Source organism: Sinohyriopsis cumingii, unplaced genomic scaffold (assembly GCF_028554795.1).
Source record: "Sinohyriopsis cumingii isolate HCF-2022 unplaced genomic scaffold, ASM2855479v2 utg001328l, whole genome shotgun sequence".
Lineage (NCBI taxonomy): Eukaryota > Metazoa > Mollusca > Bivalvia > Unionida > Unionidae > Sinohyriopsis > Sinohyriopsis cumingii.
The window spans coordinates 236,490-257,717 of record NW_028315984.1 but is presented as its reverse complement, the minus strand read 5'-3'; the positions used below and the strand labels follow the sequence as shown (position 1 = coordinate 257,717).

At 35.0% G+C, this 21,228-nt stretch overlaps 1 protein-coding gene across 1 annotated transcript in view; it reads right to left on the bottom strand.

Annotated features, from left to right (window-relative positions):
- The window catches only part of LOC149772632 (uncharacterized), a 118,520-nt gene that overhangs the window by 95,680 nt on the left and 1,612 nt on the right, over nucleotides 1–21,228 (bottom strand). Inside the window, exons 2-5 of the mRNA XM_089947540.1 lie at nucleotides 19,997–20,257; nucleotides 6,436–7,026; nucleotides 5,095–5,243; nucleotides 2,630–2,798 (exon numbers count right to left, since the gene is read on the bottom strand). Coding sequence (XP_089803666.1) covers nucleotides 2,630–2,798; nucleotides 5,095–5,243; nucleotides 6,436–7,026; nucleotides 19,997–20,257 — 1,170 coding nt within the window. The remainder of the gene's footprint in view (nucleotides 1–2,629; nucleotides 2,799–5,094; nucleotides 5,244–6,435; nucleotides 7,027–19,996; nucleotides 20,258–21,228) is intronic.

Sequence of the window (21,228 nt, the reverse complement as noted above, 5' to 3'; positions counted from 1 at the left end):
CGATGGCATGCAGGCACGAGTCCAGGACAATGGAAAGACATCATAGTAATTCATAGTAACCAATGGATTCAAGCAGGGTTGTGTTCTGGCACTGACACTGTTCAATATATTGTTCTCCACCATGCTGACTAAAGCTTTCAGAGATGGTGTTGTTGGAGTCGACATCAGGTAGCATAAAGAGGTACCATAAAGATGGAAAACTGTTCAACCACAGGAGGCTTCAAGCGAAAACCAAGGTTATGACAGACACCATCAGGGAATTCTTATTTGCTGATGACTGCGCCTTCAACGCTGGCTCAGAAAACAACATGCAACATAGCATTGACAGGCTTTGCAGCTCCTGTACAAGCTTCGGTCACACCATCAGCACCAAGAAGACTGAAGTCTGGCATCAGCCAGCCTCTGGAAAGCCCTATGTTGAGCCCAACATCACCATCAATGGCCAAAAACTCAACATAGTGAACCACTTCACCTACCTTGGTAGCACACTGTCAAAGAGTGTGACTATTGACAATGAGGTGAACATCCACATTGCCAGAGCTCAGTGCAACTTTTGGCAGACTCTATGCCAAAGTCTGGAATAGAAGAGGCATTAGCATCCATACCAAACTAAAGGTCTACAGGGCAGATGTGCTCCCCACACTACTTTAGGTATGCAAAACGTGGATGGTGTACCAACGACACGCCAGGAAGCTGAATCACTTTCGCACCACAAGTCTCAGGAAAATCCTCAACAACAAATGGTAGGACAAGGTTCCAGACAGAGGTATTCACCCAAGCAGGTCTCCCTAGCATCCAAACCATCCTGATGCAGTCCTAGACCACTGGCTGCTTAAGAGACTCTTCTATGGCGAGCTACAGCAAGGAAAGCGATCCCAAGGAGGTCAAAAGAAACGCTTCAAAGACAGTTAGAAAGCTGCACTGAAAACGTAAAACATACACCCTGATTCCTGGAAGCAAACAGCAAGCGATTGAGTTACTTGGCCTTCCTCTGTGCACAAAGGCTCCAAGTTATGCGAATCTAGCAGGGCAGCAGCTGCAGAGCTGAAGAGGCAAGCCAGAAAAGCATGTCCCATCAACCCTCCTGGATATGTCCCACTCATCCCTTCTCACTTGTGCAAACGAACATTCCGTGCAAGGATTGGCCTCATCAGCCACTGTGCACACACAAAACAGAACCAGCCCCTCCAACCCTCGGATGACTAGAGTGGTCCTCGTCAACTCGACGGACAAACAAAACAACATATGCTAAATTTGGTGAATTTGCACTAATCTAGTATGGCACCTCTCCCACGCCTGTAAGGAATTTGGACTGACGATCAGTTTTAAGAAAACGAATCTCATGGCATAGGACACAGACTCCCCTCCCTCTGTCACCATCGATGTGTACAACTTGGAAGTTATTGAGAACTTCACATACCTCAGGTCCACCATCTCCAGTTCACTCTCCATTGATTCTGAGGTGAAAAGCAGGATTGCCAAGAAAGCAGCACTGATGGCCAGACTGAACCAGAGGGTCTGGAACAACTCCAACCTAACTGAGAAGACTAAATGGCACGTCTACCAAGCCTGTGTGCTTGGCATACTTCTCTACAGCAGTGAAACATGGACCACTTATGCGAGACATGAGAGGAAACTCAACAGCATGTTCTCCATTCTCAACGAGAGGCACCTTCACAGGCTCAGCCATGTCAAGAGTATGGACCCAGGCCACATTCCCAGAGACATGTTATACAGGGAGTTAGCAGAAGGCACATGACTGACTGGATGGCCATGTCTGCGCTACAAAGATGTTTGCAAGAAGGGCATGAAGACAGCCAACATCAATGTCAATGACTGGGAGAGCTGTGCTAACGACCGTTCCACCTGGCACCTAGATGTCAGACAGGTCATTTAATAAGCTGTGGATGACAGGAATATAAAGCACGCTTTAAAGAGAGCCAGAAAAATGGTGAAACAACAACTTTCTCTGGAGTTAGACCATCATCACCCGTAGATGGACTCATGCCAAGAAGAATTTAGGATGAGATGGAGTTATAGCTAAATGGATGGACAGTGATTATGACAATATTCTTCATATAAAGTTGAGGATAACTGGATAGCGGAAATATAGTTAGCTGATTAGTCTACCCATGTTCACAATGTTATCACCAATGTATCTGATTTAATATGCAAAGTAGTCTATACATGGTGCTAGTTCACAATAATGTTATCACCAGTATATCTGTATAAATATGCAAACTAGTCTATCTGTGGTGTATGCTCACAATGTTGTTACTCTGTAAACTTCCTACACAAATTAGTCTACTCATGACACATTCTGACCAGCATAGTATCACCAGTATACCAGTCTTATGTCAAGCTGTCTACCCATAACACATGTTACAAATGATGTCAAAATCCTATGCCAGTTAGTCCAGTCATTGCACAAGTATGTTATCACCAGTGTACCCATCTTATTCTGAGTAATCTACCCACATATACCAACCTCTCTAACCAATACACATAACAGTAATGTTATCAGTAATGTACACCCCTTATCCCAATTATAACACCTATGGCACATACTGACAATGATATTATCACCAGTGTACCTGTCTGATGAAACATTTAAAACTATTCTGCATACCTTTCTGAATGGAACTAGAGAAGACCTGATCTGTTGCTCTTATTTTTCTTTGTAGCCTTTCAGTAGATGTTTGTAAAGACTCTTGGCTGATGGACAATGTTGGCTGTTTTCCTGCTTGCATTCTATGGGAGTGTTTATATTCCTCACTGCACCTAATGGCTGATTTTCTCTGATACAAAATATTACAATATTTAGTAACTGATATTCCCTGACTTGAAATTCATTAATAATAATTTAGATAATTGCTGAATGAAAAACAAACAATGGGATGGTCCAAATATCAATTGTCAGATCTCTGTTAAATGATGATGCAGACTAAGCACTGCAAACTCCAATTCATCAACATCGCGTTGCATAGTTGCATATCAAGCGAGCTAAAACACAGAAAGATTGCTACAAGTCCTACAAAGGAATTAAGGCACAGAAATGTTGGCAGGTCAATATTAGCTATGCAATTTATTTGAAATTCAATCATAATTAAGGGAATGCAAATAAGTTGGTCTGTCACTTAAGGGCTGTAACACTGCTGAAAACTGTGAAACATTGCTTTCATTTTCTGCCAAGGTCTCAAAGAAGTCAAGCTGTATACCAGATTTTGCACTGTGCAGAAAAGGGCCTAAAGAAAATTGATCAGTGACCTTTACTTTGATAACAAGAGTGCCTCAAACAGAATGGCAGTGTACTAGACATAAAGAGTGACTATGTACAAATTCAAGACAAGACTATTTCCTATACTTCAAGAACTTAGTGTTGAAATCATCTCTGAAAATCTTCATCGATGACAAGATGTTGTGTTAGCTGATGTGGTACACAAATTAGCTTGGCACCATTTTTATTTGCTACAAAGTAGTTTTTATTAACAATCTTTTAGTGAAAATGTCATGTCATAATAAACATCCATTAACTGGGAGCACTGACATAAAGATTTTTTAAGGTAGTCATTGTGGAAGCCATACTCTATGTACAACAGTCACCTTTTCATGTAGGACCATCAAGGAATCATAAAAAGTATATTGTTAAAAACCCTATGTTGATATAGCAAATAATTTTGAGGGGAGTAGACACATAAAAAGCTTGCCAGTAGTTTTCCATGAGTTGATGGTTCTTCCTCCACAAATTACATTGGCCACCCTGTATATACCATTATACTGGCCACCCTTATATAACTAATCATGCACTGGAAAATGGCATTAAACGTTAAACAACAACAAGAACCACAATTCAGGAGACACAGCACTAACAGGATTTACAAGAACACTGCTGTGATAGCCATATTGGACATCAGATAAGCACCATTTTACTTTGAGACTAACTAGATCAACCAAGAAGTCTTGCAACAACCACACCCATGCTAACATCAGTTTCTAGTCAAGCAGAGTTGTGATAACATGATTTGTATGATAGATACCATGGCAGCCATATTGGATATTAGATCAGCACTATTTTTTTAGGATCAGCTAGATATCATAATAAGTCTTTTAACAAAATCACATGTTGATAAGACCATCCATTCAGTATGAGTAATGATACTAAGATTTTCAAAATGGCTGCTATTGAGGCCAAACTGGATATCAGACAAAGACCATTTACATTTAGTGCCAACTACACATTCTAAGAAATCTCCTAGTAAAACCCACACTGATCTTACCATCCCATAAAAAATATTGATAACAAGGCCTTAGATTGGCAAAGTTTCACCTGGGACCAACCAGAAATCATAAGAAGTCTTTCAGTGAAAACCCAATGCTGAAATGACCATCCCAGCCATAACGAAGTAGCAATAATAACATATTTATGACAAATGCTGTCAAGGCTATATTGGAAACTGAATGGTACCAATTTTAGTCAGGGTCAACAAGGCGTTAAATAAAGTCCTTGAGTGAAGACCCCATGCTACGACCATCCACTAAGATATAATAGTAATAGCAATACTTTCAGGATGGTTATTATAGTAGCCAACCTGGATATATGAGTGGCATCCTTATCATCTAATTCCATCCAGACCATAAGATGAGCATGTATGTGAAGTTTCAAGGTAATTGCCTCCAAGTAGTTTAGAGGGAGTAGCAAAATGTATGTGGGTTTGCATTGGCAAGTCAGTGATGTTACTCTAGTTACGTATGAGCTCTATCTTAGGGTGGGGTCATTACGGCTTACTAGTGTATGTGTAGATATCCAGATTTATTAGTCTACTATTTAACTTTGAAACCTTGCATAGATTTAGGCTACGGCTTTAATTAAGAAACATTAATATTTATTCTTCTACTTGATTACTTCAAAAACTTGCATGGATTTATATTAAACAATCTGAACAATTCTGAAAGCTTCCTCTAATTATAGCTGCAGGTTTTAATGATTTGTGACAATCACTAGCCATGGGAATGAAATGATTGTCACATTCCTCACTCTCAATTATTTGCAGTTTGTACATTCAGTAGATATGTGTTACTGACCAAATTAAATACCTGTGAAATTTGATCAACATGTGTCCCCACTAAAATCACAGGTGGTGGGATGACTGTGTAAGATGTTGTAGGGGAATGTGCAGAATTCAAGTTTTCTGTGTCAGGTGGTGCACACGAATGTACGGAATTCATCCAGATCTCAACTAGCTCTAAAAAAGTCAAGAAACAAAATATATCATAAACATTCAAAGCATTGACAGAATAATGTACATCTACTGGCTGACAAAATATTTACTAAAACAATACTGACAAAGTTTTTGACAGACTTAATTGAATGTGTATCAGAATGAAATGATTTAAGACTAAAGAATCTGAAATTTCTGCTTTTGCCAGACATTCCCAGTAGATCAAAGAATGTGACCACAAACTCTGCTCAATCAGATGTCGATCGTGAGAGTTTTGATACATCTCATATATCAGTTAGTCTTTAATTTGTCCTTTTAACTGCCAAATAAACATCTTAATGAAGTAAAATGCAAAAGTCACTAAGTCAAGTTTAAAAATTATTTATTTCACAGGCAATCAATATAGGTGTTGCCAACTAAGCTTTCCTAAGATTCAAATGTATGTATTGTTTTCTGTTTTTCATGCAATCAGTCAAGGTGTCACTGTCTAAGCTTGTCTGGTCATTATGTTTTCCCAGTTTATTTAAAGGCTCTATAGCCACAAAATGCAAGACAAATAGAGGTCTTACTGCTTATCTGCACAGTTTAAAATAAATTATGAAAAGCCTAAACTCAAATTAAGGAAAGAGAGGTACTTGCAACAATAACTGACTTTGCAGGAAATGACTGTTAAGTAGGTATTACACATTTTTAAGCAGTAAGTCAGCTGATTGTTAGCAGTTACAACTGAAAAACAGTGGAGTGACATAAAAATACTATTGTTGGGGAAAATCCTTAAGTCCTTATTTCTGAATGAAAATAATATGAAGAAATAATTAGTTCATGAGGAAATTACTTGATCATAGAAGAATATTACTATCATTAAAGCAGCATCAAATATGGAGCCAAAAATGGCACATTTTGTGGTGCAATTAATAATTATATCAATCATTTCTTTCTTGGCATATCATGTTTTATCTCCTTTAAATGCTTTTATGTTGCAACTGACAATTATATGGTTATTATATTAATTTTTCAAGATCAGCCATATGGAATCAATCCTTTAGTCCACTCAATATTCTCTTCTAAATATAACTGAGTTCTTACAATCTTGACCAAGAAATGTTTACAGTTGTACAAATGAATGTGATTATTTTTTGTATATTGAAAAATATATTTTATCTGTGTCAAATTCAAGATAAATGAATTTAAAGATGAGACGAAGCCCAGCACGTACCATGAACTTTGCATTTCACTTTGCCCTCAGTGTCAAAGTAACACTCATCTTCTACAATATCAGTAATTTGTCCACTGACATCTGAAACTAACAGGTAAATGGCACGTCTTGTCAGGAACATCTGGTGTGTTGTGTAAAAGGCATACTGCCCTGCAAAGTCCCACATTGTTAAACGTGCATACTTTCTTACATCCTGCTTTGTTTTGTCTGGATTTTCTTTCAACAGTTTTAACATTTCCCTCAATGGATCTATCTTATAACTTTCAGTGGCATTACTTTCTCCAGGCTCTCTTCCAGGCATCATGTTATTTTTAGACTGGGTGCGATTACTCTGATCTACCGTGGAAGGTGGTTCTTCTTGAAGACTAGCCGTAGATGAAAGATTCTGGCCAATATTCTGTTGAAAAGACCGGTGATATATTACCTCTGTATCATTGTTATCATCAGCAACAATGACAGTTTGATTGTGGTCAGCTCTCTCCTGTTGAGGAGAGCTTACAACCTGTTCCTGATCTGCAGTGCTCTCACTCGTTTTGTAATTCTCATTCAGAACTTTAACAAGGCGCTGTAGTTTATAATCCTGTTCTGAATCTGAAATCAGAAGGAACATATACTATAGCTGAATAGTGCTTTGCAACAAAAAATCAATCTGGAAATGAAAAATAAAAATACAACTTCAATGATCTTTTGTCTCTCCACTACATGTGATGGGCCAGGTAAGCCACTCCATGCTACTGCAAGTTTAAATACTGTGGTGGTGGGGGTAGATACCAAGCAACTCAACACCAACATTCTTTTGGTACATGTGTACCTCCACTTCATAGTGGTTGACAGGGAGTGATTAACAATAAAATAGTCAATGCATTAAGACAACCATTGGTATGTATGTATGTATGTATGTATTATGATGTGTGCATGCTTGTATGTATGTATGTATGTATGATGTGTGCATGCATGTATGTATGTGTGTGTGTGTGTGTAATGTAAAGTAATGTAATGTAAACAGCATCTCAGTATAATAACTGCTACATGGCACCAACAAAAAGCAAAATAAAAAACGTAAAAATGAGGATTGTACAAGAACTTAGAAAAAATAAACCCTCTCAAACAAATGTAAACACTGCTGAAATAAAAAATCTAAAAATGATGCTCTAATTTTATAAAATGCATACAAAGAAACTCGTTGTAAGTAATAACTGCCCTAAGTCAGCGATTAGTAATTATACAACAAACAACACTTTATCATTAAGCTGATTACAAGTTTAACTAATGCAAATATAATTTCAACAGCAATTAAGCATTCAATGCATGTTTGTTTTGAAAACATTGCCTAATTAATGCCTTTTCCTATTCACCCCATCTTTAGATGGTGCATCATTTTGTGTATAATAACTCTTCCTTATACTTTGCAATTTATATGCTGTAGTAGCCTTAAAAAAAAATTGACATAAGGCAAAACGTTTAAAAGGCACATCCATAAAAAGTAAGAATGCCACTTGTTTCTTTCTTCTACAGTACACACATCCATAGCACATATTTGTGTTGGCCTATTCATTTCATATGAAGCTAAAGCAGTTGATCTTGGCTAATAAGGCCTTATTTCCCATACAGCACAGCTATTGATCTTGACTGGTTTAATGCAACATGATAATGGCATTGCTGTACCAAGCAGCATCAACCTTTATAAAAGGCTTACATTACAAAAATATGACTACATTCATTTGGAAAAGGGACTCAGCTGTTGGGATAATAATTTGTGGTTAAGAATGCAATGTATATGTACCAGTAGGAAACAAAGTCACCATAATCCTTGGGATGTTTTACTGAAAGTATCTGTTCATGTCTGGGATATCAAATCGACAGTCATGTTGATTTCTATTCATCAACTTGTAACATGGCATTTTTACTTGATGTTTTTTTTGTCAATCTGTTTTCTGATCAGTCATGATGGTTTAATCATTTCCAAGATAATCTGATAAATACTGTAGTGATTTTGCAATGTGACATTTAATAATCAGCTCTAGCCTCAGTTTTGGTACTTTTAAAAAAGTTCAATAATCACAAAGCTTTCAGTGGTAAATCAGAGTGGATGGTTGTACTAATATTAGTACCCCTACTTCATGGATGTACCACATGGCACACCGTAGGTGGGTGGTTGTTGTCAACATTTTTGATCATATTAATTTATTTATTAATATCTACATTTATCCCATACCAAGAATTGGTTGATATGATTATTGAGTATATTCCATACTTAAATATAAAATGAACATAAATTATCATTTAAACTCTTTAAATTAATTATGTTGTGAGGTGAAATAGATGAACACTTATCATAGGTACAATCAACCTCATTTCCAGATTTGGCACATTTGGAACACCACTGTCATTATCATGTTTCAAAGGTCCCTTATGATATTACTCATTTTTAAAGTTAATTTTTCACTGTATTGCACATTTTGACCATTTAGACATATGATCATTTTCTGAACTCTTTGCTAATATACTAGGTCATGTAGGTTTTCAATCACAGTTATTAATCACTGGTAAGGTTTAGTTTTGTTGTTATTAATAGCACTTTGTATGCTTGCCATGCAACCTTTGCTTGAGGATTTATTTATAGGTAGCTTTTACCCAGAAACAATAGAATTTTCCCCGCCAGGTGCAGACCTCACTAGGGGAGAATAAATAGGCATGTCAGCCTTTGTGCTAGGACCAGGTCATATTTCAGATGTCTTTCTTAAGAGTTCTGGTTGTTTAGACCCTGGGTGAGAAAGTTGTTTTACAATTTTGCTGCATAGTTGGTTTCCCTAAACACAGTAATTTTCAGTAATGTACTGTAATATACAGTAATGGATATGAAAATACAGCAATGTAGAAGAAATTTTAAAAATGTCGTAAGTTAACAATGCATATCTTGGTATGGTTTGTTGTTATCCATTGACATTAATATTAACATGGATGGTGCTTATTTAAAGTAACAGAATTCAAACTTGTATATATATAGTAAGGTTTACTATACTATGATAACATACAAAATACAACTAGATTTTGAACTAAGCATAATTATTTGTTTATTTGTCCAGTTTGGTGAGAACTTATTATTTTTATATTCTCTGTTTTGTTATAGAATATTTAGTTACTGTAATGGAGATGAAATGCAGTAATAGACACACAATTCAGATTAATTGCAAAGATAATCCAATTAGTAGAAATGGCAGTATCATGTATGACCAAACATAATTATCCTGTAATGGCATACTTCTAGATGCAACTTTCATATTTCATGTAAATAACTGGACTCAAGATGAAAAGAATGAGCCAGCTCAAATATACATGCAGGGTTAAAATGGTATAGGGGTCAATGATTACAAGCACAACAATGGGTGCAGTTTACCAGCAAACTTGGGTTCAAATCTTATGTAGAGGTGAAATAAAATTATGTAGCCTGTATGGTGGTGTTATTTATTCAGTTATAGAAATCTGCTAGTATTATGAAGCATTCTGCTGTAGAAACCTGGGATAACTTTCCATTCTGTATGGTACATTGATGAATTTTAAAATCAAAAGAAAATATAATTTGCCATTTTGCTATTAAATGTGTTACAATTCATTGATTTGTGTGTTCATTTGTGATATATTGGATATTATCAGAAAGGTAACAGTAATGTAAAATAACAGAGGCAGAAACAAGTTTCCTTGTGGTACATGTAAGAAGGCTTGTGAGTCTGCCTGTATTTTGTATTAGGTATGTCTTCTTTGTTGTGATTTACTGGTATTCTGTTTTGTCCGCTTCAGTATGGTTCCATATGTGAAGATATACCAAACAAGATTATAAGACCTGTTCTTGAATTTATGAGATACATCTGTTGTCGATGTTGTTCATTGTAAGACGAATGCAACAAAATTATAATATTTAGTGTCCATTACTTAATTTCTTTCAAATTACAGTGTTGTATCACATTACTGAGAATAACTATGTTTAATCATATTAAATTAATAATAATAATAATAATAAGTACAAGCTTGATTAGGTTGCCATTGAATGTTTCTCAAAGTTCTAGTCATATATTTGTTATGTTGTAAGGCTATTGTAATGGGCAGATGATCTAGCCTCTAAAATTTGTATAAGTTTCAAATTAAATTCATTAATCGTAAAACTCTCGGTGTTACAGTAGGATAAATGGTCGTACCAAAACTACTAGACCTAGCACCTTTACTTCGCAGACAGGGTTCGCCATCGTGGCTAGGTGGGTGGGTGTTGTCAACACTGACAGTCAACATTAATTTAACAATTAATACCTACCGATATTCAGTACTGAAAAGACGATCGGCATGATTCCTGGGTATATTTCATATCTGCATATACACTGATCATAAATCATCCCTTGAACTCTTTCATTCCATGGTGGTGTTATGTCATGTCATGAATGCATGTGTCACTAACCCAAGTATTGGTCTCGTTTCCAGATTTGGCACATTTGGAACACTTCAGTTGTTTATATAGCTTAATGGTTAGTGGTCGCTTACGTTATCAACCATTCTAAATTAAACATTTTGTATCGAAAAGTTTGGCCATTCAAAAGTATATTGTGCACACTTAGCTAATACTCTGTGTTATATAGGATTCTAATTACATTTATTAATTAGTGTGTAGTTTTTCTGCTATCAGTAACAAAGTTTGGTTGCCCCTGAAAGCAAGCGTCGCAAATTTTTGTTACCTGCGGTTGCTACCCAGCGACCGTTAAAAGTTTCCTAGCCAAACCCAGAATCCCGCAGAAGGTATAAGAGGTTTGTAACCGTCTGTGTTGGGACCTCATCAGTTTTTTGAGGGTCGTGTTATGAGCTCAAAACGTTTTGAACGTGCTAAGGAAATTATTTTACAATCTTTTTTTTTATACTATAAAGGTCATATAAGGCAGTGTGCAAAGAAAAGATAACTCTTTTGTTTATTATTTTCCACGAATGAGAATTCATAGTTATTTCATATCTGCATAATAAATGCAAAAATAAAGTTTTTATAGTACATTTGGAACAGGACTAAAACTACATTTTGAGATCTGCTTCTGTATAACTAAAAACCTTTCAAAATATTTATTTGTTCAATTTTTACGTTTTTTAAATCTGCAACTTTAGCTTAAATATCTGCTTAATCTGTTAAATTTTAATCAGACAGTAATTGTCATGATCCTGTGAGGCCAAGTCAAGTGTTTCATTCCGACCTTGTTCAAATAATGTTTATTACAATTCAAAAGAAATAAGAAATCAAATAATAATAATAATAATAAAATAATAATAATGAGTGCAAGTAGAAACTGAAATAGAATAATAATAATAATAATAATATGTGCAAGTTTGAGTAGAGAGCAGATGAGTGTTTCTCAATACTCTTCCAATAGTTATTTGTTAATATTGTAAAGCTGTTGAGTGTTTCTCAAGGTTTCGTATAGATGCTGTTAGTTATTATTGTTATAGCCATTGGGTGTTTATCTAGGCACTGTTTGAAGTTAACCCATATGAATGTAATGAAATGTTAGCCAATCTTTCTGGTCCATCAAAAAATTTTAATATAAACTCTGAACTTTGATATTTGTAATTGTTTATATCAACTTCTATCATAAAAACTGTTGCTTATACTTTAAAGGTTATGGACTTCCAACTTGTTTGGGATGGCTGTCTACATTTTATCTCAAATTTAATATCTAGTAAAGAAAAAAAAATTGTCTTCATGCTTGCCATAGCCTTAGAATTTAACATTTCAGAAAATGAAAAGCTGGAGAAATGTACTTGTCTTACTGAATCATCACTATTTATTTCCACAAAACAATGTTGGATACATATCAATACTAACTAGGAATTCAACAATTGAAATTTTGAAATGCAATAGCAAGAAAAATTTCAATGGCCTTGGGCAAGTGGCCTACTGTTAAATGTGAGCCATCAATAAGATGATAAATCAAATGCAAACATGTACACACGCAAATAAAAATGTGCAAGCCTTCTAACCTAAACCCCCAGGTGGCCTGGTTAATGGCTTATATGGTGTTATTATATATACCACTCACCATGTAGCTATGTTACAAAGCAGGTTAGCATGCAACAGAGGGTGACTAAAAGCCAAAGGGTGCATACAGGGTGCAAGCAGCATATACACTTGTGCAAATACATAGAGAAGGAAAAAGAACTTTAACAATACAGATACACATAATATAACGATATATCTGTGCTAAAATAGTACATATTTGTAGTCAAAGGGTAATATGAGGGTTTAAAAATTCATCCTTGTCTACACATATTTAGAACATGTGGATAAGGAACCTGAGAAGTAGCATTTTAAGCAAATTCAGTATTACCGGTATGTCCATTCTAAGATGAGTAAAACTGATTCATGACTTGGAAAATTTCCAAACTACTTGCATAAAATAGCTAACTGAAAGCATTAGGTCAAAGTTCAATAAGAACATTACGGTTCTTATCACCAATTTGTTCTGATGTACAATTTAAAGGTCTGTATGGATTATATTATTTGTGCATAAACATAAATCTGTTCACTATTCATTCAGCACCTGTCCAATGGTCATCAAAAATCTCAACTTTCTATCCATTCTTGTATCTGAAAATGTTTATGCCTGTATTATATATGACTGCTGCATTTATTTGAAAAGTGACAGGTTGGAAATAACAAATCTCTCAACAATTTAGTTAAAATAATCTTGTAATCAACCTCAACATCGTTTAAAATATTTGTTATATGCCCACAATAAAAAATGACAGAGCATATAATTTCCTCTGTTCATCAATTCATTGGCAATTTCAACTGCCACATCCTATCCAACCAAAGCTGTTCACCAACTGTAGTTATCAACCATCTTACACTTGAGTAAGGCATATTCCTAATGATGGCAAGCCCAAAGGTTAATATTGCTCTGACTGGTAGAAAGAAACCAGTTCTTGCACAATAATAACTTCTCCCCCCAAATACAATCACAAAACTTTGAGATTATCTTGCACTTGAAACAAGGGAGAATTATATCAATTTCAGGTCAACCAAAAGAAAAAAATTGATATCAGCATAATGTGGATAACTGAATTTTCCACAACTACAGTTTCCAAACTTGTGGATCATCTGCTACTGGGATAGGTTGTTGTTGTTGTTGTAGGGTTTTACGCCATTTTTCAGCACACGATAGGCTATACATGGCGGCCAGTATTAATGGTGTAGGAAGAACCTGGGAAAACCCCAGAAAGAACCACCGACCCACGAGAAGCTACTGGCAAGCTTTCTCACATACCCACACTGGCTGAATCTGAGACTAGAACCCACGCAAATTGAGGTGAGATGGCAGTGATCTGTAATGGAGAGCACTTTAGAGATAGCCCCCTACTGGGATAGGAAAGAATCCTGTCAATCATGGGCTCAAATGAGGGTAAGGTACAAACTATTGATTTTGTAGTCCAATGTCATGAGTAGTGACAGACAGAATTGTTTTAACACCAATAAAAAATAGTAAGGTCAATGAGTAAAAGAAGAAAGATGGTTTAAATGTAATAACAGTAGTTCTGTACCACAGACCAGGCCCAAAGTTTATTGATGGCTTGCACTAGAGGTAAGAAACTATTAAATTTTGAAATCAAAATAAGTGTCAAAGTCACCAACTAAAAGATGAAAAACTGTTTCTCACCAATAAGAGTTGTTTTACATTACACACCTGATCCACACTTTGTGGATGGCTTGCACTAGGGTTAAGGACAACCTATGCTTAGGGTCAAGTAGATGGCCACTGACTAAAAGAAGAAAAATGGTTCATCACAAGAAGCGTTAGTTCTACTTTACAGTCCACCCTAAAAGATTACAGATTGCTTGAACTAGGGATATTGAAAAAGGCTTCTTAAGTTAATAGTGCAATGGTTGTACCATGAATAAAGTTAACTACTTCACATAAAATCTATGACTTATTTGCTCTGGATAGAAAACCTTATTGTCACGTGTATTACATATCAGCCAATGTGGGTATGAAAAAACTTGCAAGTATCTTCACAGGGTCAGTACAGTAGTTACTCGTGATATTTAACAGTTTTTTCCTCAACCAAATAAGCAGAATGTTATGCATTCTTATGTTACTTGTTAAACTCAAATAAAAGTAACAAGAGAAAGAGTGAAAACAACAACCTTTGAAAAATTTAACAAATAATTTATTTCCCTGGAAATAAACACTGTAAAAATTGAAGAAAATAACGTATGGTTTTAAGAATCAAATCCAAAAATAATCCAATAATAATCCACAAATTAAATTTTAGAAGTCCTAACGAAGAATCCAAAATGGAAGGTGATGACGTATACTGTAGTCAGTATGGTGTTGTATCATCTACAGTTCTTTTTTGATCCCACAGTCAATAATATTCCAGTGTTTGAATTTCAGAATAAAATTTAAATAAACGTCTTTGTCAAAGAATTCGGCATGAGCACTCAAATATTTCCAGGAAAATAATTAATCTTTTAGAATCCAAATAATTTGAATAAAAATAATAACTCCAAGCTGACACAACAGACACTTTCCAGTGTAAAGAAAATGCCCCAACTGAGAAATATCTCTATAAACAAAGATTATACAGTAACTTGAAACTCAAAACATTCCTGGATGTGGGTCAATGTCAGAATTTTCAAGAAATATTTACGTCTAAAAGCATGCAGACCCAGTATGACCTTGATAAAAACCAATAAATTTATACTAAGAATAAGATAAAAGTAAAAAGTTGATTACTTGTCTCGGTGATTTCTGAATCAAGGTCGGGAACTACATCGGCATAAGAGACAAAGTTCAGTATTTACAATTAACTCTAAGGTCAAACTAATTTCTGGAAAATATCAAATTCCTAGTAAACAAAATTACATTATTTTGACATAATGAAATTTAAATTTTTTTTTTAAAACTTACAATTAAATTAAATCAAAAATAAATTAAACCAAATATACATAACAGCATAGTATATCATGCACTGAAACATGGTGTTAAAACCACAAACAACAACCAGTTAACATTAATTACTTTCATACTCATTAAATTAGAACAGAGAAATAAATTGTCTTCACAGTTACATAAATTGAAGCAGTTGTTTTAATAAAAGTGTTACACTGACCAACAAGGTCTGCTCACAAATATATCAATCAGCCCTGCAGAAAATCTCTTTTGGGAGAAGTAAATATGTTTAACAGGACTGCTTCAACTTTGTCATAAAGCTGTAATTTTTTACTTCACGATATCCCTTGAAGCAACCTTAAGCTGTTGTTCTGAACAGCCTTCTCCAAAAAGTCATGTGCAACATAACCTTCCAAGTTATATTTTAACAACTGATGATTTGTGTCCAAGCATGACACAGTTTACCATCATCTATTGCTTTCTTGTACACCTGAACGAAATTATCTGCACCATTTAAATAAAAAACGCAGATTATTCCTTCAAGATTGGTAGTGACTTACATAAGGCAATAAGAAATATGTTTCAGGTTGGCCGACCATCCCTATCTTTCATTGCTGACCCTAGCACCACCACCACCACCCAGTAAAAAAAATACATATTTTTTTAGTCTTGGAAATTGATTTGTGCATGTAACTGAACCATTTGTGCCCAGTACTTGAAGTACCTAGTACACTAAAACTACTAATCATTTTAATATACATTTTTACAAAAGCTCCTGAAATTGATTTGTACATCTAACTGAAACTGTTTTACCCTGCACTTGAAGCACATATATGTTATACCACTGGAGTCTGATGTTGTATCAATAAAGTACGATGAAATCTCTTATAACACGAAATGGCCTTGTCGGTAATATAAATTATAGTTATACATAATATAAATTATAGTTATACATACTGTAGCAAATTATCATACATGTATACAACTATAACATGGTTTATATCAAACCATTCACTGAACCATGAAACTCACATTATGTTCGTACTCTCTAATCCCATATACTGCAAATCAGTGAACACCTAGAAGCTACAGCTTCCACCATTTAGGTGGCGCTATACAGTTTCGCATTTTGCATAGGGTTAGGAATTTAAAGAAAAAGAATGTCCCTGGCTTTCCTCACTGGTTATACTGGCTATTTAAAAAAGACCTTGTATATCTTAGGTATAATGCAAACAACCTTTAATTCCCTTTATTTTGGTGTATGATTGATGGGTGTACTATGGGTTATAGAGTATACAGCTTGGCCTTACTTCAAATGTGCACCTTTCAAAAAAGTGCTAGCTCTACTTGGTCATTTTCACTTCCTGAACTTCAGAGGTCAATTGTATAAAAAAGAGCCGATAACTTTTTTTACATTTTATATATTTGGTAATTCATTCATTGCACTTTCAGAAGCTGGTATTGTCTAGTCTGGCAAAATTCATTTTCCCTATTTTAATAGCTGCTATGTATAGTGTACTTTAGACTAATTCAGACTGATTTTTTAACACAAGGGAGCAGTCATTTTAGTTAGCAGTGTGCTTAAATCATGTAAAATTTCCAAAAGTACAATATCCAAAAGAAATATCATCCACATTACATTAATGTAGCATAGAGGTATGCAAACATTCTCTCCACTGTGCATGTTTTAAATGCGAACTACTTCACCTTACATACGTCACTCTCTCAAAAGTACATATTATCTGGTGAGCGCCACCATAAAGAAGATGCAGGTATTATTTTTTTATGATTTAATTACGTTTATATGGCTGAAACATTTAAGTCGCAAGCATCAAAACAATCCTTATGAATAATTCTCCTGCCTTTTTCCCCACAGAACAGTATTTATGAGTGTCAGAGTCTCTAACAAGTCCAGCCTACCCCCCCCCATGATAAAAGTGAGCTATTTTAAGAATGCACATTACATTCTGTAAACATAGCAACCAATGTTATGCTGAATGATAGGAACATGAAACTGGCCAGAATTATTTCTGAGATATCAACAATGAATTTTACAATTAGAAAAGGGAGGTAACTCATCAGCTTCATAAAGGTCAAAGGTCAAAGTGTAAAATATTTGCCTATTGTTTAATATGGAAGAAGCGAATTCACTTTCTCATCATTTATTTTTTTATTTCATTGCAAATAAATGAAAAGAAACATTTTCACCATATATTTCTGTCACTTATTGCAACAGTTTTAAATTTAAGTTGACTCTATTCCTATATTCTAAGTCTTCTAATTTCCCCATAATTAAGGTCACTACTCACACAAACATACCTCATGGCAAATTATGTAAGCAAGAGAAAAACGATCATAATTAGCTTATTTTCATGCTTAAATGCAATATGAATGTACCATTTTATTCAGAACATCATACATAATTATATGAAAATAAAAAAAAATAATTGCAAACATTTTTTTATTTTCTTTAAGGTGGCGCTATACAGTTTCGCATTTTGCATAGGGTTAGGAATTTAAAGAAAAAGAATGTCCCTGGCTTTCCTCACTGGTTATACTGGCTATTTAAAAAAGACCTTGTATATCTTAGGTATAATGCAAACAACCTTTAATTCCCTTTATTTTGGTGTATGATTGATGGGTGTACTATGGGTTATAGAGTATACAGCTTGGCCTTACTTCAAATGTGCACCTTTCAAAAAAGTGCTAGCTCTACTTGGTCATTTTCACTTCCTGAACTTCAGAGGTCAATTGTATAAAAAAGAGCCGATAACTTTTTTTACATTTTATATATTTGGTAATTCATTCATTGCACTTTCAGAAGCTGGTATTGTCTAGTCTGGCAAAATTCATTTTCCCTATTTTAATAGCTGCTATGTATAGTGTACTTTAGACTAATTCAGACTGATTTTTTAACACAAGGGAGCAGTCATTTTAGTTAGCAGTGTGCTTAAATCATGTAAAATTTCCAAAAGTACAATATCCAAAAGAAATATCATCCACATTACATTAATGTAGCATAGAGGTATGCAAACATTCTCTCCACTGTGCATGTTTTAAATGCGAACTACTTCACCTTACATACGTCACTCTCTCAAAAGTACATATTATCTGGTGAGCGCCACCTTACCAGAAGATAGTCCCAGTACCAGAGTTTTGTCAATATTGATGGTGATTAGTATTGATTCCCATTTTGAGTTAAGAGTATCTGCTTACCAGAAGAAGTAACCCAATACAAATTGTAGTTACAATGACGTTGCAGTTTCTGTATATATTCAAAACTATGTCATTGTAAGAAGCAAATAACATTCATAGCAAATGAGAAAATAATAACTGGGGGCAGGGTCTGAAACAATACCAAATAATTTGGCCTAACCATTTCATGGAAAGCTGTCAAAAACACAGATGAACAATTAGCATGAAATCAAAGGATGTTTCATGAAAATTTAGATTACCATGTCAGAGATGAAAAGTTATCTGATAGTTTCTATAACAATTCATAGTCCCAAATGGAATAATCTGATTCAGGATATTTGCATTTTTATGTGAAAAATTATGTAAACCCACCCCCTGCAATGGAAATTTGAAGATCTGCCTTTGCATATGCAAAAACAGTTAACACCTGCAAACAAAAATGTTAATGCCAAGGTGTTATGTAACTGCTCTTTATAGACATGAACAAAATGAAACTAGGATTATAGTGCCCACACAAGGACAACAAAGTTTACATCACAGAAGGAGAAATCAGAGAACCTGAAATAACAGAAGGATCTTAAACTGTATAGTATTTGCTTGCCAGGTTGTAAATACTATTAAAATCTCCAGATATAAAGCCTTTTTACATTAGTTTCATATATTACATGTCTGCCAGTTGGTAAACACTATCATAATCTTCAGATGTAAAGCACTCATACATAAGATGGATACAGCTTAAACATATTCAATTTTAAATCAATATACATCTTCCTTGTCTTATAAAAGAAAAACTGTATTCATATCACAAGACATATGTTCCCTATGGTCAACGTCTTTGATACAAAAAGTCAAAATGGCATGTTGTCCTTTGTTCATCCATCCATTAACACAAGCTTCTTATCACTGTTTACTCTAACTACTTGGAAAATGGACATGAAACTTTAAGCATGCATTCACCCCATGATTGACTTGGTTCTAAATAAAAATCTTGTGCTGCTACCTTTAAATTTGTATTGCTGTTCCTGAATGGATGGCCATATCATCATTGGGTTTTCACTAAGGGACTTTGGATAATGACTAGTTGGTCCTAAATGAAAATGGTATTGATCAGACCTCTAGTATTGGTCATCATGGTGGTGACCAACTTGAAAATCTGTCATTGCTAATTGTGTGGGAAATTTCCTTCTTTTAGTCGTTGTGACCTTAAATTCTAGACCCTGATGCTAGATCGTTTTCATCCTGAAATCAAAACATGTAGGTTTCTCCCATGCCCCAAATGCGAACTACTTACAATCTCTGGTAATGTTAGATTGTAGAAAACTTAGGTTATTGTGCCAAAAAAAAACTGAGATGAATGGACAGATGTCAGCACAGCACAATACATTTCACCTCCTGGTATGTGAATAAATAGAGAAATGTATATATTTTATATTTGTATGCCCACATACCATTTTCTGGCCTCATCCATTCACAGGTCGCTAAAGAAACATCACAGCAGTTGACATAGACATCTATGCCCTCTGTACTGCGTCTCTCGGAAATGTTTACTTCCTCTCCAAGAAGCCGTTTGACCAGGGTTGTCTTTCCTACACCCATGTGTCCGACAACCATGATTCTCATGCTGTATATAGTTTCCTTTCCATCTTTTAGAGCATCTTCAAAAAGTTGGATGGATCTGTCATCCATGTTCTGAATTTCTACTGGAACACCTGTGCATGTAATGGATTATTTTTATTGTTAACAGTAAGGCAAATTGAAAAATAATGACTACCCAAAACATAAGACAGTGTATCCTCTAGGGGTGCAAGACTGCAAGTCAAAAATCACCTTGGTGTCAAAACGGGCCGGGGGGGGGGGGGGGGGGGAGAGAAAGGGTCAGACTGAGTATAAAAAAAAATTGGTACCAAAAATGGGGGCAAAATTAAAAATGTGGGGGTCTCTGAAGCACAAATGAGGGTAATGGGAAACACTGATCCGAGAGTGTAATTTCAATGTACATCAAAGTTATTAATGTTAATACACTGTTGACTTGTGCAACATTCACAAATCCATTGTCATAAAAGCTCACCACAGTTTATTGGTGTTCAATCTGGTCAACATAAAAAAATTTAATCCAAACATTTACATCTAGAATCTGATTAAAACTGAGATATATTTATACAAATTAAACCTGGCAGCACCAGTAAGAGTCTGCTCTTCAATTATTAAGTGTTTCAAACAAAGTAACTGATATGCGTGAACTTGCTTGCATTTGCAATGTAGAGCATGTTGGCATGCATTCATGTACTGTGACTATATTTACATGTTATAATTATGGAAATCATGCATCATATAAAGCAACAGCTGAACAAAATTACTGATTCATTTGCTCCAAAAATATTCTTATATTAATTCAAAGTGACCTAATTTAAGCACTTTTAAAATTGGTAGGTGAATACCAGCACATAAACATATATTAAATAAATTATAAAATATAAAATAATTATATAAAGAATACAAGTTGTCATCATGTTTGTGTGTGTGGCTTTTTGTGTGTAGTTTGGTTTTGTTTTTACTTTTAAAATCATGGAATTTCCAAGAGGAAGTGAAAATAACCAACAGTGATCAACAGATGCACAGCTGAAGCAAAGCCAAGCTGTCACGTGTCCAAACCAAATTACACCCAGCAATCGGACATCAA